The 24,513-nt window shown below is 42.2% G+C and overlaps 1 protein-coding gene across 1 annotated transcript in view; it reads left to right on the top strand.

Moving 5' to 3' along the window:
* LOC104080380 (glycine receptor subunit alpha-2-like) overlaps positions 1–14,452 on the top strand; it is a 32,151-nt gene extending 17,699 nt beyond the window's left edge. Inside the window, exon 3 of the mRNA XM_009582755.1 lies at positions 14,174–14,452. Coding sequence (XP_009581050.1) covers positions 14,174–14,452 — 279 coding nt within the window. The remainder of the gene's footprint in view (positions 1–14,173) is intronic.
* Positions 14,453–24,513: the final 10,061 nt, after the last annotated feature.

Genomic DNA, 24,513 nt, shown 5'->3' with positions numbered 1-24,513 from the left:
GTTTCTTCTGTAATGTGCCCGATATATCAGGAGTGAGTTTAAGAGAGATTTGTGAGGGATTGTTCCTCAGGGAGACTGTGAGCTGAATTATATCTCTTTGTGGATGTGCTGACCCACAGTTGAGTATTTCTGATTTACATCCTGTAATTCTCCTTGACTTGCAAGTACTCCTGAAACAAAGGTCAGTAAAAAAGTCTCTGAACAATTATTTACTATTCTGGACAGGAATAGCAATAGGCTCTTTCTATCCTAAGGCTCTTTGGTTCCCCTTCCTTCTGCAGCAGCACAGGTTACAGCTGCAGATAAGCTGCTGAAATATAGCTACGCAAGTTTGTATTTTGTAACTCGTGCCAGTCTCCTACTGTGCTGTCTGCTTTCTGAGTCTGTGCTCTCATCCTTTCTTAGCACTGAGAACTGCCCTTCACTCTATGGCCCCTTTTAGAGGTTAATTCTAATTTTAACTTCTGTCTGGACTGAGGAAACCATTTTTCAACACATAGATAAGGAGCCAGGATTAATTCAATACTTATTTTGACAGTGATATAAAACCCATAAATGCACAGTGCAGTCTAAAAACAACCTGCCTGAGCAATTAGCTCAGTAATCAGACCTTTAAAGAACAGTGGCAGAACAGCAGAGCTACGGATTAGGATGCACGATGATTTTCTTTATTTAATAGAAAAGCATGCAGAATTTTAATTACGATCAGGAGATTTTACGTTTGCTGCAAGTACTCATGTGGGTTGCTAACGTGACAACTGTCGTTTGGCAAGGAAGGACCACACAAGGCAAGACGTGAAAACTGGCAGGTAGGAATACAGTAACTATTTAATTTTGGGCCCTGCAAGAGAACACACATCTGAAATGAATATGCGACAAGTGGAGAGTATTGGATTTCTGTGTGAGGAGTTGACAAGTCAGACAAACAGCAGCCATGTATCATATGTGATGGTGAAAAGATCACATCATTTATAACCTTTGAAGCAACAGGAAAACCAAATGCAACATCATCTTATAATGATCTAAGAGAGAACTGTCTCTTTTTTTTTTTCTCCCTGGTTATATATAGCTGTTAGAGAGGGCCCTGCTGAGCGGAAAAAGGAGCATATGATCAAGGGCAGTCCAGTGAGTCAATTTACTGACTAATACTGTAGATTATCCTGTCAAATATATAGCACCAGCAGTATGAACAATAATGAAGCCTAGTTTATTTCTTTCCTGTAAATTGAAATGAAGATGTGATTGGAATTGTCACACCTTGGATATATGAGCCAGATTCACTTAATCATCCAAAACAAATGGCCTTATTTTTTATATTGACGTTTATTTTAGGAGCCATTCCAAGACTGGCAAGCTGAAACCATCTATTTAAATGTGTCAAACACATTTAAAATATCCTCTAGACAGCTGTCCCCTCAGGTGGTGGTTCAATGGTCTCGCGCTTTGAAATGCCTGCTCCCCTCAGACCCAAAGAAGGGCTAACTCAGCCTTTCATCCTGTGGGGAGAAATCATTCAGCGCAGCGCCATGCAGAGACACTGCAAATGAGCTCCGGGATCATCAGAAAACCATCCAGTCATGAAGCCGACAGGGCAAGAGACTCATAGAAGCCCCAGCTGGCCATCGAAAGGAGCCTTTCCTTGCCTGGTCTTCTGTCTTCTCGTGCTTCAGAGTGTCAGTGGGCAAGCATGAGGAGGGGATGTTGCCAATACTGTGCAACAGTTTTTCTTCCATTAGTTTCGTTTTCTTTCCAAATTACAGAGAGAACATATCCATGTATTTTGTAGGTTTGTTTATGGCGTTGATCAGTAGGGTGGTATTCTCTGTAACGTCAAATTGACCACCACCTGAAAAGAAGGTACAGTTAGAAATATGGTGAAAATTCCACTCCATACGAAATGGGTTAATTTTAGCTGTACAATAGCAAGGTTCTTGTGTTTTGCTGGTGTCCAAGCTGCAGGTGAAAGTCTGATCACCTTTTGGTCTGTCAAAATTCTAGCATGAGCAAAAACTTAGGGAAATAACATTTGAATTGCAAGTCATTGCCATTCCTTCAGGGATAAAAAGAGTACATAATCAATGCTATTGATTTCTAAACTCCTTTCTCCAGGAAGAGAGCTGAGAGTAATTGGAGAGACATTTACTAACTGTTTGCTAAAGATAAGTCACAAAGCCCAAATATTGCTTATCTGTTAAGTACAATTTCCTGAAGGTGATGTGTAAACTAATATAGAAATTAGCACAGTGTTATAAATTTAGCACATCTAAGGAAAAGCAGATGGTACTGCTGTGATTGGACATGTCATTGGAGTATTCCAGAGCATGCCAAATCTTTAACCTATTACTATTTGCATATACTACCACATTACTCAGTTTTCAGTAGACCAGAACAACAGGTACTATGCACAAACAACAAGTCTTTTTGCTGAGCTTTAAACTTAGAATAAAAATGAAATTCCATTTGCTGGTTTTGCAGCACTCAGTGTGTTCATTTTCCAAAGCCTCCAAATGGTTCATTTTGCACGTTCTGGGCTGTCAGAACAAAGGCACAGACTGCTCCATGGGCCAACGCACTCGGCGATCTTCAGTTTTCCGTGCCAGGAATGGAGCATGCTGCATGTCATGAACAGTAGTGCAAATGAGAAGCGATACATTTCAAAATGCTTTGTGGTACTGGAAATTCTTTGAGCAATTAAGAGCTCTGTGGACATTCAAACATGGAAGGTTTTAATTTTTTAAAAAATCAACTATTTCCTGTTTATTCTTGAAAAGTAGAATAACACCACTGAGTTCAGAGGTGGACTTGGCAAGGTGGAGCTCTACTTTTATGATTTGTCTTTTCTTTGGAGGAAGAGAATTTAACCACAAAGAGCAGGAAGGGGCAAGAGCAGACAGGGGTTGAGGAAGGAACTGAATTTTGCAAGCAGAAGGTGAAGGTCACGTATTTGGAAATCAGTGAGGATAAAAGCATCAAAGAGGAGGTAGGCAAGAGCAGAACTCGGAATTAGTGAGGCAAAACGTGTGGTAGAAAAAAGTAGAAAAAGAGTCAAGAAGAGAAGAGACAGTTGCAGAAGGAAGGAGACAGGGAAGCAGAAGGACCAAAGTGGCTATTGAATACCATTTCCTTAATCAATCTGCCTGTGTTTCACAAGGTTTGTGGTTTGAAGACCCCATTCATGTTTCCAGCTCAGAAGACGAACAAATCAGGCTAATGCCCACTCATTATAAATGCACAGTGTGTGTGATATCCTATTGTGCAGTATTTAGGCTGCCCCCAAACCCATCATTTTGTCTGATTCTGGTAGAATGCTCCTGCCTGGTACTCATGAGGCTGTTGGATGTCCAGTGAAGTAGAAACCCGCGCTGCCGGGTCTCCCTTTGTCTCGGCGGGTTCCTGCACTGCTTCATTCTCTGGCTTATTGGCATATTTTCCGAACACGATCCTTCCCCAGGTGTCATCCCCTCTCAAAAGTAGGACCTCAAGGTCAGCTGGTAGTAGCCCCTCACAGTAAGTCCTGACCTCTTCAGTATACCCAAGGACAGGCTTCTACAGAGCTCCAGCACTGCAAACACTGATTTAGAATTACTCCAGGACACATAAAAGATGAAACACACAACATGCACATTTCAGGAAGGCTGCTGGCATAGCAACCCTTTGTTCTTGTGCTCTCTCCTCTAGATAAATTAATCGGACATTTCTTCTCCCATTTTCCTTGATATTCCTGAGCAAAACTTGAGTTCAGATGAGCATCTGGGATCCTTTCCCAAGAATACCTCTTCCACTGCTGTAGCTGTGCTTCCGCGTTTCATCTGCCTGAACCTTTCAGTACTGACTTTTCTTATATACTATTAAATCTACTGTTTCAGGTTATCCTTTAATCAGTTTTGCCAAGTAATAAAAGTCCATCACCAGGCGATCTGTTGCTTAGCTACTGGCCTGGGCAGATGGTCTCCTGGAGAGTTGCCAGCACCCCACCACAGAGCCTGCTTGTGGACAGAGAGGATTGGGAAGGTTTAATGACCCTTGCTCATTTGTTCTGTATCCCTGCTCTTCAGAACCTCATTCCCATCTGAAGGGGAAAAGCTAGCAGAAAAGTTAGCATTTTGAGAAGTTATTCAAAATGGAGTTTGCAGTTTGATAAATGCTCTAGAGAGAGCTCCTAAGCTTAAGCTGGAATACAACAATTGTCACTAGGTGGACTTCTCACCAACAAATGCCTTTAGGGAATACAAAAGGCATTAGATGACTAAATTAAGTAAATGCCCACATGTACATGTATGTACACATATCTATATGTGTGGGTGCATACAGACTGTGTGAGTGTGTATATTTATGTGTGTGTGTGTAATACAGTAAAAGAAAACCTATCAAACCCATTTTAAATGAAATCTTATTTCATTTCCGTTGTATGCATACTTCCAACGACCTTGTAGGATTTCTGGATTTATTACTTACCAGATGAGAAAAAAACCGCAACAATTCTGTGTAAAGATTGCACTATCAAGTTGCTATAGCATTGAGTGCCATTGATTTTTACCTCATGATGAATATTTATTTTGCTGTGAATAAATAATATCAGAGTTTTATAGAGCAACCCTCATAGAAGCAAATCGAAATGAAAATACAGAAGTCTATTTGTGTAGTAAATTTCTAATACATTCAAATGGTCAAGATGTTTCTCAGATGCAACAATTTAATTTTAGAAACAAGTTTGAAGTGCAGACAGCTGGCAAATACTTTGTTTAACCCAATCACGCTTCAGAGCTGTGTAAAAACAGCTAGAGAAATCCAGATTGAGATCTTGGCTAACAACAAGAACTAAATGATATGCAAAACCAGAAAGGATGATTTGTGTAATAAAAGATAAGAAAAGAAAACCGACCCCAAAACATTATTTATTGGAAGTCTGGTATTAAGAACTGATAATTGGAAAAGGAAGGCGTTTATTTATCTGTTGGCTTGTCTCCTCAGGAAAAAAAGAACCCACACAAAACTTATAAAATTTGCATGTGAACAGTTTAAGATTATTCAGATATTCTTGACTATTTTTAGCTACAGAATTTAAATTATTAATATAATTTGCAATATTTAATTTGTTTTGTGCAGTATTTGCATAAATTAAATGCATGAAGTCTGTCTGAGAAAGCTCTGGTAATCTCCCTCTGCATTTGTTGGGGTTTGTTCTGGGTGTTCGTTGTAGCAAATGGCTTGAAGGGGAGAATCCACCGACAGAGAGGAAAAAAGCCTCTTCCTTACCCTTCCTCTTCCTTTTCTCCTTCCCCTTCTCTTTCCCCTTCCCCTTCTCCTTCCTTTTCCCCTTCCACGCACCGAGCGGGAGGCAGCCAGTGCCCAGCGAGGGGCATGGATGCCACAGGTCCCAGCGCTTCGTCCCCAGCCCTGGCCCTGGTAGGGAGGACTGCGTCCACTGCCCCTGGCCTGCCGTGGGCTGGGCTGCAGATCGGCCCCGAAAACTGGTGGAGCTGAGGGAATCAAAACACGAGCCTGAAAAAATCCCCAGCAATACATTGTTCTAGCAGGTAATCTGCGTGAACCAAAACATGGGTGCTTTTTATGGGCCCTGTACACACATATACTCTTTTTTCTTTTTTTTTTTTTTTTTTCAATTTTGACTGTTTAACAAATGAGGTACTCTGAGATGCCATGGTCAGGGCACAGGGTGCTCTAATAATGTGATCTAAGATGATCACAGGTGAGGCAGAGACCAGTGAGAAATTTCCCAAAGGTGCAATAAAAACTATCTTCCCCCAAATATTTAAATCTTCTTGGAGAAAAGCATCAGAGATGGGAAAAATCCGGGGGGGGCGGGCGCTCAGATGTCACCGTCCGCGACTGGGGGCTGTGAGCTCAGCCGCCCCCACGTGCTGCGGTGGCAGGTCCCCCAAGCCTGTCACACAGCCGGGACAGCGTGCGCCCTTCTCCCAGGACGGGACTTGCCAGGCGGCGTTGGCCCTGCAGCAGGTTTCAGGGCAGGAGAGTGCTGAAGTCCTGAGGCTGGGGCTTGAACGTTGTGAACAGGAGGCAGGTGAGAGAGTCTGCTTGTGCCCCGTCTCTTCCTTCCTGGGGCAGGTGTTTTGCAGAGAGCAAGAGAAAACGGGAAAGGTGAATTTTAGGTACGTTTCCCTCGGTGTTTTAGGATTTTGAGGTTCTAAAATTTTAGCAAATATAGTCTTGCTTTACATTATTTTGCTTTGATGTGCCCGTTAACTGCTATTCCACGTTCTAGCTGAAATAGTCACGTATTTAAAGACTAGCTTTGCAGTTTGCTCAGCCTTGCATGCAGACAGCATGACAGAAATTAGTTGCCCTATATCTGACAGATTTTTGGTCAGAGCAGATTATCCTTCGAATCTAGGTCATTAACTTGCATTTGTCTGACGTAAAACAGAACTAATATGCCGTTCCCACTGATAAACTGGCCAACCTCTGCTTTCATCAGAGAGAGACTGGCAGAAGAGTTATCCAAGAGCAGCCAAGTCTCCAGACTTCACTGTCCTGAGAGGATTTAATATCCAGGCAGATGATGTCTATAGGACTCTCACAGATATTTTAAGGCATTACTTTCATTTAAAACAAAGGGAAACCAAGACACTGTGTCTGGAATAGATCTGTTATTTAGGAGCTATAACTGTATTGTAACATTTACGATGCTGTGCAAAACAGCAGTTCATCTGGTTCTCCCTCTCTCCCCCAAAATTAAAATATTAATTATATTATCTATAAAACATGAAGTTGAATAAGAAATTTACATTAACTGCATTTGCAAAATTGAGAGAAGGAAGCCTTGCTTTACTAAAGAAAAAGCAAAATCTTTTTTTTTTTGGTAGCAAACTGATCACCCTTACTGACTATATAATCTTTATTATTAAAGTAATTCTTGAAAAATTTAGATTCCCCTTAAAGATATTTCAAGCTAGGAAAATATTTTTTCTCCACAATATGTTTAAATTATGTTACTCTTTCAGTTGGATAATGTTCAATTCCTACTCAAAGAGGGCAAAGCCACATTAACTACCATTTCATTATTGTATTAGCAATAGTTCACTTGCTGTTCTTACAGAATGAGTAAATCATGCATGTTTTGGAGATTCTTCTGCTGTTTATTGGAGATAGGAGGCATTATTAAACACAGCTTTCTAAAACAAACTTAAATTTGTCCATTGGAAACCCTTACTGAAGACAACAATGACCAATTTCTCTTCTATAAATTAAAATGTTGGTGCTATTTATAATACAAGGTCTGTTTTACTTAGATTTTATAAGGCTTGAGTGTCCAAATGAGAGAAAAAACAAACCTCAGTGAGCAGGAAAATCGGTGATAAGAGAGGTAGAAAAGGGGTGAACGCCACTATTGCACGCAGAATGGTGGGTTCTGATGGAGCAGCATCAAGCATTAGGATTGGTCAGAGACTGCTTATGTTTTTGATGAAACACCTTGGTGAATATTTAGAAAAAACAATACTTAGGCCAAATTCTGGGACCTGTTTGATCTATTCTTTGGGCAGGATTGAGGTGAGAAACTGACAATTTTACATCACCTTCTGCTCCTCTGAAGCCTGGATTAAGGAGTGGGAATGGCATCTGGTGTAGGTGAACTGAGATCCAGGGCTCTTCAGGGTGGAACAAATCAGAGAAGTCTGTTAGTGACTCTCTATTACCAAATTCCACTAGAGCTTGCTCCAACCTCACTTTTTCCTCCTGTCTAAGTAACTGGGACACATAGGTTTGCTGTGTAAGAGTCATCTCTTCCTGCATCAGCAAGATTCAGCCTCAAGGCAGAACTATGTGAAGAGAAAAAAATGACACTCAAAGTACTAAAAACTAGTGGAAATGCAGGACATTTCAACATTAGCTCCAGCTCCCGGCATATTATCAAGAAGTGGAATACCTGAATTCCCATAGGACGTGAAATATTCGGAGAGAAGGAATGGCCTCTGTTCCAGGATCCTTTCTCCAGCAGTGGTCTGGCATGGATATTGAGACAAATTGTGTTTAAATTGTGTTTGTGTGAGACAAACCTAGAAGGATTTTTCTGTCTTCTGAAAATAATCAACCAAGGGTACACTTCTGCATGAACTAGGTTGCACTTTCAATGGCTGCACATGAATCTGTGCCATCGTGCTGTTTTCATCCTCTGAAATGTTCTCACACAATGATTTACACTGGTAAATGAAAGATAACTTCCTTTTAAAAAATAAGTTCTTCCCTTCTCCCTCATAGTGTCATTGTGTTTTATCCTATTTCGTGCCTTGGAAAACAAAAAAAAACACACAACAAAAAAACCCATAACCTACTGCTTTTCCTTCCATTTATTAACATGCACCATGATTTTATGACCTCTGTGATATCCACCCCCAAACACAGCTTTTCTAAGCTGAAGAGATCTCATCTACTTTGTTTCTCCTCATGCAGAAAAAGTCTTTTATCATCCTTGCTGCTCCCCTTTGTACTTTACCTAATTCTGCTTTACTGAGTTTGGGTGACCAGAAATGCTCCTCATGTTCAAAAATTCATCACACTGTGAATGGATAAAGTGGCAGAATGATGTTTTCTGTTTCGTTTGCCCATTGCCTGACGGCTGCTTAGCAGAGGACTAATGTTGTCAGAATTGTCTACATAGGAATTCCCCAAACTCCCACCTGGGAAAGAACCAATTTTGAGCCCATTACTGTCTATGTGTAATTAGGGTTATCTTTCACAATGTGCTTTATCTTGCACTTCTCAGTCCTGTATTTCATTTACTGCCATTTTGTTACTGAGCCACTCAGCATTTAGAAATCCTTCTGGAAAGCCTGGCTTAGATTTGTCCGCTTTGAATAGCCTGTTTTACCTGCATACCTTCCCTTGGGAACCTTTGTCCCAGCTCATTTATAAATCTCTTCCTTGTTACTGGTTCTCGCACAGATTCTTGGGGATCCCCTCCAGCGAATCCCTCAGTTATTAAATCGATCTTTTAATCCTAAACTCCATTACTGCCTTTTAAACAGTTAATCTTTGAAAGGACCTTCCCTCTCATCTCCTGACAATTTAGCTTTGTAAGAGCCTTCTGTGGGTACCAAAGAGGATTTGAAAGTCCAAACAGGCTTCTCAGCTGAACTACCTTCATCCACACGCTCAGTGACTCCTGAGAACTGAAACCATGTGAGCATGACTCTCTTTGCAACACCACACCATGAATTATGTAAAGTACTGAGAGATGGGAGGTGTCTCAAAATCATAAAGATGATTTAGGAATGAAGTCTCCAAAGCTATTTTGGTGTCTAATTCCTATTGATTCCATTTTGCATTCAAGTCTGAATTTATTGTGGTTTTCTAACTCTGTGCTTATGAATGCCAAAAGGAAAATGTCCCTGATGTTCTCTACCCTATACCTACAATTAATCTCCTATGTCCTTGAAATATAATTAAACCAGATAGTCTTTTAAATCGTTTGCCCACCATATGTTGGAAAAAGAGTAGGAAAATTAAACGAATAAATCACATCAGAAAGTAAATTAAATACACTGTCTGAAGCCAGCTTCTCTCTCATTTTCCTCATTGTTAAAACTGAGTCAATGCTGACAATAAACGTTTAAAAGTGGTCAGGACAAAGCACTTCAGAATGCACTGTACAGAAAGCTGTGCATGCGAGGCAGTGAGTACAGTAGATCTTCTAAAGTGTTTTTCCCATTCCTCATTGCTTTGGTGTGAAGTTGGTGGTATGAATTACATTCTAGACCTGATGGAGTAGACATAAAAGCTTTAGAAAGATGGAAGATGAAGAAAGAAAACCATGTCAGAAATATAACCCCCTGATTTACATGTTGCCCACTGTAAAGCTAAGTCAAGAGAATCTAATCTCATTACTTTGTAAAGCACAGAAAATTATTAAATTCATAAAGGGAAATTAAAAATTGAGAAAAAAAATTATTTCTTGTTTAATGAAAATTGTTTATAGCCGACACCTAAGCCTGTTCAGTGTGACACCATAAGATAACACACATAAACCTATGTTGTTGAAAAAGCGTCTGTAGAAAGCATTTGCCCAAATCTCAGGAAACGTAATTTGTTTTCAAAGTATAATTCTTCTAAAATAGTCAGGAGTGTGAACATCTGAGAGGAAACCAGCAAAAGAACACTTTCATCTTGCTATTTATTTCTTTTCTGTTTCTCATCCTAGCTTTGACCCTTTTCCCCATGTCTTTATCAAGGACAGATTGAGTTATGACTATGTATTAGGCAAGACTAACTTCACATCCCTTTAGAAGGATAAAGTCAATGACTTCAGTGGCAGTGGATTCTGGATGTCCAGTGGCTTCCAGCTGCTGATTTTGGTTTTAAAATCTGTAAAAACATAAATAGGCTGGGATTTAAGCAAGTGAGACAATGTCTGGTTTAAAATGAATGCAAGTTTTATGTGTAATCTCATTAAAATAATGATAGACATGTTTGCAAAGTCGTTTGCACTATTTTACCAATGACTAAGCTGGTGAACAGCACAGATTGAAGACTCTCTTTGGATGAGTCTCCATGGTAGGGTATGTCAGACGGTGTGAACTGAATATGACCTTGAGAATGAAGTGTGACTCTACAACCACCTCAGAGGGTACCCTAGGTACGTTGCCCAGTAGATCATCAAGCATCTAGGTTAAAGGAAGACATATCCACTATGTTAAGGAAGGCACTTGAGGTCACTTCTTCATCTCACACGTTGAAACATGAAAAAAAAGGGTTCCTTTTGTCACAGGATCTAAATTTGGTTTTCTTTCTCTGTGACTATTTCCTAAAATCCTTGATATGTAACAGAATGTTGGAAGATCATCTGAAATGTCAAATTGTAGCTTTGCTAAGGTTATGGTGTTTTAGAGACAGTTTTTTAAATACATCTGTACTGCTAAAGTAAATCACATTGGGGATTTTATTGTTCCTGAGGCCAGCTATCACTACACGGCTCATGACTACCTTGCGTAGGGTTAGTCCCCAGTGGAGCAGGTTCACCTCAGAGAAAGCTCGTTGGCATAGTCCACGCCAGAGTGAGCTAACCCACAAGCAGTGTGGACAATGAAGTTCCAGCACTTGGGCTGACTCCCAGCTCCCTTCAGCAGCAGGGAGGAAGCCTTTCTGTCCCTGCTGTGTCATTTTGGGTGGAACAGGTTTAAGGGCTCAGGGGGCCAATAGGACACACGCCCAACTGCAGTCTCATGGGAAAAGTATCCTTCTAGCGCAGACATGTGGGTCTCGATCTCTGCAGGGTTTCATTGTTAATTTTCAACACTATTGGCCAACTTCATCGGAGAGGGCAGAGACCTCCCCACCCCGAGGTCTTTCAGGTGATGTCTGGTCAGGTGGGAGAGCTCTGATGGGGTCAGACCTTGCCTGCAAGACTGCAGATGCTGGCAGCGCTCAGGGGGCAGGCAGGTGCCAGACTGCAAAGCCCCTTTGGCTCCTGGGGGATTTTACCACTGAAAATGATGTTGTGGATATGGAGCTGCGGCACCTCCAGCGCTAGAGGTGGGGCTGCAAGGACTGTGGCTTTGCTTGCTTAGATGCTTAGATGGTGTGGCACTTAGATGATCGCAACAGCTGCAGCTTAGGTGTCTCTAGTGCTAAGTTTTTGTAAGAGTGTAATATCAAACATAGAAACAAGTGGTAGGGTAAAAACACAGAGCCATTCTCTTAATTAATTATTTAGTCTTTGGAAAAAGTTCTTCTGATAAAGTGTAAAAAAAAGCTACATAAACACACATGTTTTTGCAATCAGCAAAGAGCTCCATGTTGGGACAACAGGTAACAAACCGATCCACAGATTTATCGGGGAGAAGGAGATTCAAATCTGCTCAAGCAGAGAAGGAAACCGAGCATGCGCTCCTCATACCCCAGGTGAATGCTGTATCCAGGGTAAATCAGCATCTACTGCAGTCCTAAATAAAAAAACTAGCATGGGGACTGGGCACACTTCCCTCTGGGTTTTGTGAGAAATAAGTGGCACAGCCAACTGTTTGTGGGGGAAAAAGCAGGGCTCTAAATCCCATTGGGAAATGAGTGATTCCTTACAGCTAAAGGTTGGGTGCCGAAGGCTTGAAAGAATGTGATTTAAACATCCCTGTCCCTAATCTCAGGTGGCTTCCCACTTGACTTACAAAAGTATAAGCTCAAAAGCAGGGCTGCGACATTGAAGACGAATTGCTCAGCCCCACGTGACAAAGCTGTGACCCAGCAGGGCACAGTGGAAGTCGGGACTCTCCAAGTCCTGCGTTGAGCTCAGTACATTTTCTTTCCTCCCATAGATCCCTCACGAGTAACAGAAATTAAATTTTAAAAAAATGAATGAAGTACATATGGCAACACAGCTGGTGAAAATCTGTTACCCTTTTTAATCACCTCTCGTGTCCTGGGCATGAATTTTATCCTTCAAACTCAGTAAAAGGGAAAGTGCTGCAAGGAAGGCAGCTCCCTGTATTATTGGGAGAATTTGTGGTGTTATTAAGTCATGCAAGAGCAGCCTTGTCTACAAGACTATCCAGAACTTAGGTCTCAGTGGGTTCGTCTTTAAAATACTTCAAATATTTATAATTACTAGGACAAGGAGAATTTCAGAATTTTCACAGGTGGACTGAAAACTGTAAATAAATAAAATTGAAAAAGGAGAGGACCACGCTTCTCTTTCTTAATGATGGTGAGCTTTTGAAATGAAAGGGATATAAACCCTGGATAAGTGATCAAACAGCCTTGCAATACCACAATTTTCCACCTGCTCACGGGTACACTGTAGAATAGTCCTCAGGCTGAAGTGACAGAGGCTCCAAAGCACTGTTTACTGCCTATCCTCCTTCCATAAGCACTTAATGTCATAAACAGTCAGAGTGACTATTTCTCATTTGGTAGCCTTGGATCACACTACTGGTTATTCACGTTTGCATGTCAGCTCCAAGGTAAGGAGAGCAAGTCTGGTGACATATTAAATTCCAATGCTGGAACTGGGGAGAGAGAAAAATGCAATTACTGAAAGAAGTGCTTCTGTGAAGGAGCAGTAATTTACATCCTGGATAGGTGTAAATTATCCTCCCTCCCCACCCCCAACTTCACCAAATTTACTCCTTATTCAATATCTTGCTGCTGTGATGATGTTTTTTCTTGCAGTCTCTGATTCTCTGTTAAGATCAGAAGGCTGTGGTTTAGTGAGAGACATGAGGGAGTACTCCCTGTGATGGAGTAGGCTCCTTGTGAGCCCTAGAAGCGGTCATTTTAAGTCAACAATGAAGTATTTGTCAGTCGAAAAGAAGGTCTTTAATTAGGGCAAGCTGCTGGACCTACAATTCATCGCTGCTGGAATGAAAAAGAATAGACCTGCTTGTTTGATGGTTTTGAATCCTTCATGGAGGGCTGCCGGTAACTGTTAGCTTGTGTATTATTGTGCTATCAGACAGGAGAAACGGCAGTGAGAATTCACAGTCACAAACCTTTCATCACACAGTTATTATGGTGATAAAGTTCCGTGGTAGTTACTCATCTCTCCAAAAACAAATATTACCCACTCAGACAAGAGAGAGAATGGATTTCTGCAAGATGGTGCTGCATTAGCTCACACTATTGCACCTACCTCCTGGTTACCGCTAAATCCAAGTGCCCAGTGCACTTTGAAGTATTGATTGTCAGAGCGCTCCTGTGAGCAAGGAGGGACCATGATCTGTCTTTGTTTCATAGACTGGAGACAGAGGTGCAAGGCTGCGGTTAGATTGAGCCATGGAGACATATTGCCGTGAGCTTGGGCCCCTGGATCTCTGGGTCATTCAATTCAACCTGGCCGGAGCAGACTCCCTGCTACCAACATGACCATGTTTCCTCCCCACAGCAAGCCCAAGGAGACCGATGAGAAACCTGCAGAGTCAGATCTCTTCCCTATGGGGTTGGGATACAGCCTGTGCTCAGGGCAACTGATTTAGTCATAGCTGGAGAAATTAAAGCTCTGATTCACAAACACTGGCAGTCACCTAATTTCCCTGTATTTTTATGTGAGTTTTAATTGCTTGCTTGCCTTTGAAACCAGGACTTTGTATGGTAGCTTAACCAGCTAATTTGCTTAGTGCTTTGGAGGGGTGCACCTCAACTGCTCAAGTACATGGTGTGCTCAACAGACAGGTGATCGTGTCTCTTATTTGTCTTCTTTATCTCCCAGGAAGATGAAGTTGCTCGTGAGAGTCGATTCAATTTCAGTGGCTATGGCATGGGTCACTGTCTCCAAGTCAAAGATGGCACAGCGGTCAAGGCTACTCCACCCAACCCACCTCCGGCACCACCAAAGGATTCTGATTCTATCAAGAAGAAGTTTGTTGACCGTGCAAAAAGGATTGATACAATATCACGCGCTGCATTCCCACTCGCCTTCCTCATTTTCAACATCTTTTACTGGATTACATATAAAATTATACGGCATGAGGACATTCACAAGAAATAGGCAACTCCAGTTTGCCAGGACTTCTTAGCCAAAGTGATCCACATGTAAATAAACAGTGAAATGTCTTTCTGTCATTTGGACTAAGGGTTTCTTCCCCCTCCAAGGACACTGAAGAAAAAAATGAACAAAGTGGAAAAGAGGTATAGAAGGAAGAGTGATTGCATGAAAAAATATGCCGTGAGTCAATGAAGGTTCCCCCTATGTACTCTCAGTGTTGTTCTTCCAGATTCAGCATTGATCAGACATCTGTAAATGGGGCCAAATTTTACCCAATGTTATCACCAAGATATTATCTTTCAAAACAAAAGAGAATCAGAAAACGAACAATTCTCCTAAAACATCTACCAAGAGACTGCGGTGGCTACAGTACAGTGAGTTATAAAAGGACCAAACTTTTTCTGGATAATGTTGCCTTTCTATTTGAAACAAGTCTACTGAGCTACATTCCATGACCATGTCTGTAGTTAGTGGTTTCACCAAGGAGTCCTTTTGTGGGTTGTAAATTATTTCTACTGACAGGGGAGAGGAAAAAAAAAAAAAAAGAAAAAAAAAAAAGATTTATACTTTACTATCCTTGTGGGTGTGCATTTTAATATTATCTTGCTTTACTAGAGTTGTAATTTTGGGGTTGAACTTGTGTGTCGTGTGATTTATTTGATAGTTGACACTCCAAAACCAGTGAAACTGCCCAGTTTATTTTTGTTGGAAGACAGTGCACTTACTTCATTTTATTTCTGCTGATTTTACATGCAACTTGAGGTGCCAAACTGTATTTTACCTATTGTGCTACCCTGTACCACACTACTTAGTAAGAACTTGTTTCCTTAAAGGTGTAGCTCAGTTTAGCATTGAGTTTCTATTACTGCTCTCATTGTAGCTGCAATCAATAGCTCTATAGGTAAACACAACTTGTTTACAGACCTCTAATTTATATCTTTACTCAAAGTGGCTATCATTTTAAATATCATTAATTAACCTAAGAATTTTAAAACTGTACTGTGATTTTCAGAACCTGTTACCTTTTGGTGCCGGATCTGCATTATTCAAATCCTTGCTACATGTTTTAAAGTAGAAAAAAAGAAAAAAAAAAAAAGATGGTATTTTTGCTTACACAGAAGATGACAACCTGTAACATAAGATGAATCAAACATTAAAATTTTACACTTGCTGTAAAAGGGTTTATTAAAAAAAGGTATTTGTTCAATTTCAATAAAGCTAAATGTGGTACTAACATTCCTTCACTCTTTTCTTCATTTGCAGCAGCAGGGCCGGAGCCCAGCTCTTCCACCGCTCTGTCAGCAGAAAGAGGGTGGAAAGCAACCTTTGCTGACCTGGCTTAGTATGCCAGATTTTGCTTTCTGTTCTGCAGCAAAGGGGCTGTTGCAGCCCCTGGGAGTATGTCAAGGACGGTGTCAGAAATGTGGCTAGGATATGACAGGAGCATTTGCAGAACATTTGCATTTGTGGAGCCAGGCCTGGAGGAGGAGGCACGCCGCTCCCTCCTCACAACATCCCTGTGCAGCGAGAAGCACACCTCAGCTTCACATGTGCTGTGCCCGCCTTGCGGGTATCCTAAACTTTCTCCTGACTTTCTTACAACTTTGCCACTTTGGTGAGCTGAAGGACATGCTGAGATGGCCTACATCAGGTGCCTCATGTAGACATCTTAACAACTGATAGTTTACAAACAAATTAAACTGCATCCAGTCCACTGCCCTTCCCTTGAGAGGCCAAAATACACAGCCTGTAGCTGCACAGGGCAGACATTTTTTCCCCCTCCCCTAGTGAGATGTGGTACAGAGACATACTGTACCTGCAGCATTTCTCACTCCGCTTTGACTCCTGGACCAGCTTCTGCTGAGAGGTTGTGGATACATCTACCACAGCCTGGCCGAGCCTGTATTTGTGTGTGTCTGTGTCCGTGCCCGTGCCCCCGTCCCTCCCCGCACAGCTGCCTGTAACTACCAGGCTTTGCTTCTCTCCCAAGGATTGGGAAGGGCATCTAGAGATCTTGACCAGGCTGACTTCCAAACATAAATTATGTAAATTAATGGTAAAAAGCCAGTTGTGCATTTTGTCTCCCCAAACCCTCCTCAGCTCTGTAGACTCTCCTGTCACTTACACCCGTGACAGAAGTGGCAACAGGCATCTTCATCTCCTTGAGACCATGGATCCAGACGTGACTGACAGCCCCGGAAGGGGGAACCAGAAGTTAAAGTGAGAGCTCAAGACAACTGCCCAAACTATTTTGCTTTGCAAAATAAGCTTTTGACTCAAATTTAGCTATCATAATATTTGTAATTTTTATAGTGTAGGATTTGCTTTTATTCCTTTTTACAGTGGAACAGTATTTGATTTATGGATAATGTAGTTGAGGATAACCTCGGTGCAATCCTAGTCTCATGAGTTCCAGTAGGGTAAGGACACCCAGCTGTAAGCTATGTTTGCATTGGAAGTTAGGAGCCTTCATCGGTACGTAAACATTCAGAGCTCACTTTTACCAGCCCCTTGTTCCAGAAACTCTGCTTTAAATGAAGGTGTAATGCCAGGATTAATGTTAATCCCCAAAGCACAGATGTGTTGCTAATGAGTGTCAGACCCTATTGCTCATAGCTCCCCCGTTTGACTGCAGCCCACTGCAATAGGAATGCAAAACTATTCTCAGCTGATGGATGTTTGTATGTCCCTTTTTGAGGTGAAGTTGGTCTGCCTCCAGCATGCACATCATAAACTCACCTGAATGCTTTGCAGCGCTTGGCTATTAACATATTGACTAAATAGTTTGCTAAAAGATATTCTGCTTATCAGATTTGTGATATGCTGACAGCATGCATGGTAAGATTACTCTGCTGCTGCCTTGTATATAAACTTAGGTCCAGTCGTGGGAGTAATATGTGCACAAAATCTTTACAGGTGTCCCTCTTTTTGAAGACAGAATTTATAGCTACATGGCAATTAGTTGTGAATCTTGAAATTATCTGACTAAATTTTGGACATAAATGATGCATGCGAATGGACAAAGCCCACCAAGCATGGGAATTAGGAATGGCCACATGATACAGAAGAGTTCTTGGCATGTTGGTCAGTGGCCTGTGAACCATCTCACGCAGAGATGGTTTGATACCAGACGGGTATCAAAGAACCTTTCCTCAAAGAATGTGGCTGGCACCAGGAGGATGTATACTGGCGGAGAAACTGCCTGCAGATAAAAAGTCAAGGAACAAGGGTAGCAGGACTTATAGAAGGGCACGTCTTTCCTAAACAAATGCTCAGTAGGGTTATCAGAGAAACAAGACTCAAATACTGGCCACCTCTTACTCCGAGAAGTAGCAGAATTAAATAGTGAAGCAGTTTCATTTCAATACACTATTGCAAGAGGAAAAACAATGGCTTAGAAAATAAGTCCTGGACAAATAGCCTTCATGAAGCAGGAGACACAGCAGGATGGAAGGAAAGAGACCCGGGATTAATTCTGAAGAGCTTCCAGACGTATTGGAAAACCTGCAGGTTACAATTCTAGCCGGTAAGATAAAATTAAGCCCTAGGGCATTTAAACCACTTGCATTTAGCTATAAAACAATTATAATGACTTCTAATTTATCAAGAAAGCTTAAAAAGCTTTAAGCATGTCTTTACAGGATGCAACATCAGGTCAGGTCATTGGCATCCTGTTGTTACAGGCTGGACCTGAGTGGTTCAGTACTTGAGGAGAAAGGTTTAGCCATCTCTCACAGGATAGGTGCTGTCATGCGCTATGATAAAGCCTAATCAATAGAACAGATCTTTAGGAAAAAACTTGTTGCAATAGGAGGAAAGTGAAAAAAAGTGCAATATGAGATGAGATGTGTCTTTTTGTTCCTCTTTCCTGTTTCTTTTTCTCCATATTTTTTCAGGCCACAGAGCCATCACTTGTGATGTACTGAAGCATAGGTGATAGGTGTTGTAGCAATAGAGGCTTTTGGAGTCTCCAGTATGAGACACTGGCAATTCATAACTGCTGGGGAACAACTCCAGGATACATGATGCCTCTGGGGTCAGATTTTTTCTTGAGGAGTAAGGGCCAACCTCCTTCATCCACAGGCATTGAGACTTTCTCACCCTGCTTCCCTTCTTCCCCAGCACGAGATGCTGAAGGCAATAGGAAAGAGCTGATGGGAAAATAATGTTAATCTACTGCAGGCTGAACTGCTACAGCCCTTCTTCTTTGTGCAAACCTGTCGTTGACATTAGTGGCACAGGAGCTGCTGACCAAAGGTGAGGCACCAGCCAAAACTTACAGCCTTACATAGTTTACCTTATTGAAAGCATTGTGGAGGAATCTGGAACTAATCTTTGAAATCGCGGGCATGGGCATTTCCCGGAAAGAGCTCTCACTGGGCTGAACTGGTATCTTTGGCTCAGCAACAGGCTTCTGCATCACCTTGAAGTCACCTTTCATGAACTTATTCAAAAAATCCGACCCAGGATAACACCGACGTTTCTATATTTAGAAATACATTTCTAAATACAGAAAGAAACATATTTGATGTGTGGGCGTAAAGAGTATATGCACAGTTTTCTAATCCTTATTTTATTTTTAATGAATTTATTAATTTTCATTATCTGTAACATAGTATCTGTGAAATATAAGTTTCTGCCAGACTTTCAAAGTAACTTATTCTAAAGCTTTTTGACATAGAAGTTCATGTCTTACAACATTTGGAAAACTAGAAAACCAAAACCAAGGCTGCCTAGAGGAACTCCTGCCTAGGAGAATAATCTGAGCAAAGTCATGCTTTCTCCATAAATGCCCCTTACAGATTTTACTTTAAAAATTAATCTTCTCTAGTTTGACAGGAAGAGAAAAAGAAGATATTTATGCCATTTGAAGATGCTTTTCCTATTTTTGCATAGAAAATGTGAAATGTCATCACATTTAGGATTATGGTGCAGAACAAGAGCAGTTTCACCAGTTCCAGACAAACTCATCTAGCCAGTTTACTTCCAATTCCAACGCAGTGCTCACTGAAGGAAAAAAGAAAAAAAAAAAAGTGCTCCATTGACTTCAATAGCTTCTAGATCAGTCCCTAATGAAGGATAAATTTCTAGTGCTAAGCAGCAGAAATAATCTGGGAGGGAAAATATTCAGTGGATTAGCTCTCTTCAGTATCCTCTAAGGAGGAATAGAAACTTGAGTCAAAATAAGCATCTCAGATAATAATTAGGAAAACTGAGTTTGTGAAATGCATACACTAAGTTCTTTAAGTTCCCAGTGAAACAAACATGCTATATTAATATCTTTGCTGTGGAGAAACCCTGTGAGGCAATATTAATAAAAAAGCAGTGAATTCTGGGGATCCTGACAGCATTTCACTTGTGCTAAAAACTACGATTTTACTGGGACAAATTATATAAAATGCTCTCTAGTCATCTGAACAGCTGTATAACTGATTCAAAAACAGCTTTTTCAGCTTACTATAAGACCCAAATTTGACTTTCAGCAGAGTGGGTTGCTATTGCTGGGGCTGGCGGACAGCGTGTGCCATGCCAGGGGGATGGCAGCTGGATACATTGCTCCTCTTTCCACTGCCCGGCAAAAATGGCAAGACCCCTGAGGGTGCACAGGGGGAATATACACCTCAGCAGCGCTTAGTGAAAATGCATTTGCACAGATGGGTTGAAGGATTCACGACTTCCACCTTCCCTTTGCTTTGGCACGAATCCATTTTCCCTAAGGTGATGCAGAGTGCTACCTTTGACGTCACAGCAGCAGGATCAGGCCCGTGGCTGGGCACGTCTGGAAATCCCATCTTTATCCCTTGGCTGTGGAGAATTCCCTTCTTTCAGCTGCAGGTCCTCTTTGCCTGCCACACAGGGTCCCTGGAGAACAACAATCTGGACGTGCCTTTGAAAAACAGCTTTGATGGTCATTACACAGCACCCCAAAGTTCCCAAGTGGAAAGACGAGAGCAGAGAAAAGAGGATGCGCCACTGGTGCGTGGTGTAGGAGAAGGACCACGTGTGCAAGGGTGCCTTTCCTGGCCCCCCTGAGAGCCCAAACCTGGGATGCACTGTCCAGAAAGCCCTCTGAGGCTCCCAGGTCAGGTCTGCAGCACATTCTGAAGCTGAACGTGTTGTGGGTGCTGAACCTGGCTCCCGTGCTGCTCAGAGACCTCTTTAGCGGCACATTCAGCCTATCCCACCCCCGAGATGTTCGATAGGGTGGCAGCTGTGGCTGCAGAAACAGTTTGAGAAACACTGCAGCACTCAAAAAACATCTTCCCTGTTTTCCGTTTAGTCCAAAAAGAGAAAAGAGCTATGCCAATGAAAGCAGCAGAAACTAAATCCTGTGTGTTACTGGTATTTGCAGCATTGCTAAAGACCCTCGTGTGAGGATGTGTCCCCACAGTAGCCTGAGCATTGCTCAGGTGCCAGGTGCCAGAAGAGTGAAGCGAGGGATTTGAGGAGCACAAGAGCTGATGCAAGAAGAGAGGGAGCTCAAGGGTGCTGGCAGAGGGGACATGCGGGAATGAGCCAGCCAACGCAGACACCATCTTGGGCTGCTCTGCAAACCTGGCCCCTGAACAGGACCAGCGAAGGAGAATGGGGAAAGAGGACCCCCAGGGATGGGAAGTGGCCCAGTAATGGCCGCAGAACAGGACAGTGGTGGGGCCAAGAGCAGAGACCACCCCAGATCAGACTAACATGAAGGGGGAGAACTCATCAAAGAAGAGTCAAGTCTAAAATATGTATTTACAGAATATCTTCAGTCTCATCTGCTGGGTGCAACCCTGCTAATAAAAATGAAGACCCTACTGCAAAACACTTGATAGGGCACATGCTCCAAACAGGAAGAAATTGTAATGTTGCATGTGGAACTGGAGCCTTTAGCAGGTATTTCCAGTGAGAAAATGAGAGCACTAGTCATTTATTTCACACTGGAGATACTACCTCCTCCTCTCTCTGCATTGTCAGGCAGAAATGTTATGAAGAGGCATAAGAGTCTGGAAATGAAGGCTGCCACTCTGTGGTTAGAGTGTCCTCTTAGCCATTGCTTGGAGTGCGAAGGGGAGATGTGTATGGCTGCTTTTGGGGGAGACCAACAAGAGCAGCATGGACAAATGTCAATGATGAGCTAATTAACCTTTAGAAAAGGAGAGCGAGCACATTTTTCCTATAATAAGTTAATGAACTCTGTCCTCTGGGAGAGACGTGGGACATCATCAGTGTGGTTCCTAACAGGGGTTGCCAAAGATGCTCTTCAGAGGAGGGGTGAACAGCAGGGCTGCTACTGAGCCATTAGCTTAAAAAACAAGAGCTGAAAGAGCTGCCTGCTGCAGGAAAATTGGGTTTCCCTTCCATGTGTATTACATTCATTGTAATGTGGCCCTGAAAGCATGTTATCTTCTTGGAAGAATAGCAGAATCTTCCACTAACCCATGAAAGGAGCAAAGCAAAAAAAAAAAGGCATCTTTCTTGAATTTTTTTTTCTTATAGTAGCTCAAGTAAAAACCAAGAGAAACTTTTATGCTGACCTTGGATGTAATCTGGGCCATTACAAGTTGATAGTGAAACCTTTAATATGGGCAAGATCTCAGCCTGCATCTCAGCCGTCTCTTGTTATGGCACATTTGCTTTTCACTTTGGAGCCCAGTGACTTTGTTTCCTTGAGTTACCGTAACGAGAGGTTTCATCACTGACCCTTCTGGTGTTGCAAGTGTGGTAAGTGAGCACAAAAATGAAGGATTTGCTAAACATCATTTAGAATTTCAATCAAATTTTCCTCTCATCAGAATCTCTGTGTATGATAGTGCTTCAGAGGCCTTTTCCAAGGGACACTGGTAGAGGCTAAAGAGCGTTTTAATGTTTCTTTTGATTTATTAACATTAGCTCAGTTTTTAATTTGCAGAAAAGAAGTGCCCCATTAATACCCACAGTCACATTTTACATTAGACATCCTAAATGTGATCTATTCTATTTTTAAAGGAACTAATTCCCGTGCATTTGCTGACTTATTGCAGGCATCACCAAGCCTCAAAACGTAAGGCCCGTTCCTGACACGCGGGGAGTTTTCCTTGGTTTTGAACAGCTGTGTTGTTATTGTAGCTGTAGCTTTCTGTATTAATACCAGTGGGCAGGACTGATTTTATGACACTAAGGAAATAAAGGAGCATATTTTAGCATAGAGAAAATTTGCATATTTGCTACTATAACAGCAGAGAAAATTTCACTGGAAATTAATGGTTTCTGCAAATTGAAAAGCTTGAATCGCATTTGTGCACACACATGCAGATACACACACCCCCCTCTCACTTTGCTTCCCTTAATCTTATTACATTATTTCTTTGGCTGATGTCCCTGAAAATTTCACCTGCTACCCAGTGCTTGCTGGTGTTGTAGCACAGAACTATATCTACGTTATTTATCTCTGACCTAGTTGTGGAAAAGGTCCAAAAGTTATCTTCAGCCTGATTAATATAAGCCTGATCTGCTAATATGCTGCCGTGGATTAAATACATGTATCATCTGAAATAGCTGAGGCATGGCTCAGACACCCTGCAAATGGCAGCACTCAGATGCACCTGCAGTGAGTCTTGCTAAGCAGGCACTCTGCCCGGTGCTCTCTGATAAGGTTTCTCAGTCGCATTTGAAGACTTCAGCAGAAAATGGGATTGTGAGTGCTACTGAAGTACATCTTTTCTGCAAATTAAAATACAAACTGATGTTAATGTATCAGAAGGGAAACATGAACTAAGAGGCCTGGGGAGAGCTCTTCAACCTCTCCCTGTGTCTGGTGCTGGCAGAAGAGCCACAACAATGCAGAAGGACACCAAAAGCCCCATCTGCAGCCGGGGAGGGTCCCCATGGCACCGGTGCCTGGGAAAACAACCCCAACCTCCCGGGGGTCCTGCCTTGCAGCAACAGACAGGTCGGGGGCCATCTAGATTAAGCTATGAGCAATGTTGGTCCTTGGAGCAGTCCAAGATGAGGCTACTTTACAACTGGTTTAATCTCATCATCACAGCTTGGTCAAATTGTCTCTTCGAGGTTGCCCGAGCCCTAATGTTCACACTGGTGATTTCAAGATGCGGTTAAATGGCCACGTGGTTACACACCGGTAGCTTCTGCGACTACCTCATGCACATCTTGTCTCTGGCCACTGCAACTTGGTGGGTTTACAAGTTTACAGAAACTTGAAGCTGTCCTCCTAGCTTCACCAGCTATTCTCCCTTCAGGCTGGATGGAGGAGGTGAGCCAGGTGCTCTGTAAAATAAGACAGAGGGAGGAAAAACCCACCTCCAGCACCAAACCGCACACAACGCTGCTCCCCAGCTCAGCCACGCAGGCTTGGGAAGTTCCCTATGAGCTGGTGCAAGGGCGAGAGGGTGAATTTTTTTGCAGCATTATGTGTGCAAAAAAAGTGTAACTTGGAAAGCAAAGAGAAGCGGGTTTTGGAGAGATCTCAAAAAGAGCAGAGACTTCAGGAAAGTGCTAATGACAAAAGAAGATCTGAAAACAGGGAGTGGAGAAAGGGCCTCCTCTTGCTCATACCAGTGGTGCTCTGAGGAAGACAAGCAGGACTCCACCAAGGATATTGTCACCAATTGCTCTTTTTAATGGAAATCACCTGGCAGATCCCTGGTATCAGCTACTCACTCAAAGGGGCATTTCTATTATTAGGACAGTCATCCGGGAGAATGGCCAAGGTTTATATTAGCTCCATTACCAGATAGCTTTAATGGGTACTGGAGAGTATCTCTGATTTTTGGAAGTGTAACTGCATCTATCGGACACTACTCCAATGTTCCTCTGTTTTAAGAAGGTCAGCACTGCCCCTCAGAAAAAAAAAAAGAAAACAGGAAAATTCTGGGCTGAAGTCATGGAAAATCAAGGTGGGAATGACCTTAAGAGATTGCATAATTTACTTTGGCCCCAAAGAGGCTGGGCTGGAGAGGGGACACTGGGTGTATATCAGTGAGTGTGGGGGCTGGAAGGGGTCTGTGGGAGGGATTTTGGGGGACTGTAGGAAGCTGTATGTTTGTCTTTGCCTCTGTAACTCCCTGTTGCCTGACCACTGCCCA

This window comes from Fulmarus glacialis, unplaced genomic scaffold (genome assembly GCF_000690835.1).
Source record: "Fulmarus glacialis isolate BGI_N327 unplaced genomic scaffold, ASM69083v1 scaffold7298, whole genome shotgun sequence".
Lineage (NCBI taxonomy): Eukaryota > Metazoa > Chordata > Aves > Procellariiformes > Procellariidae > Fulmarus > Fulmarus glacialis.
The sequence above is the reverse complement of the archived record's forward strand: the minus strand, read 5'-3'. Positions and strand labels throughout refer to the sequence as shown.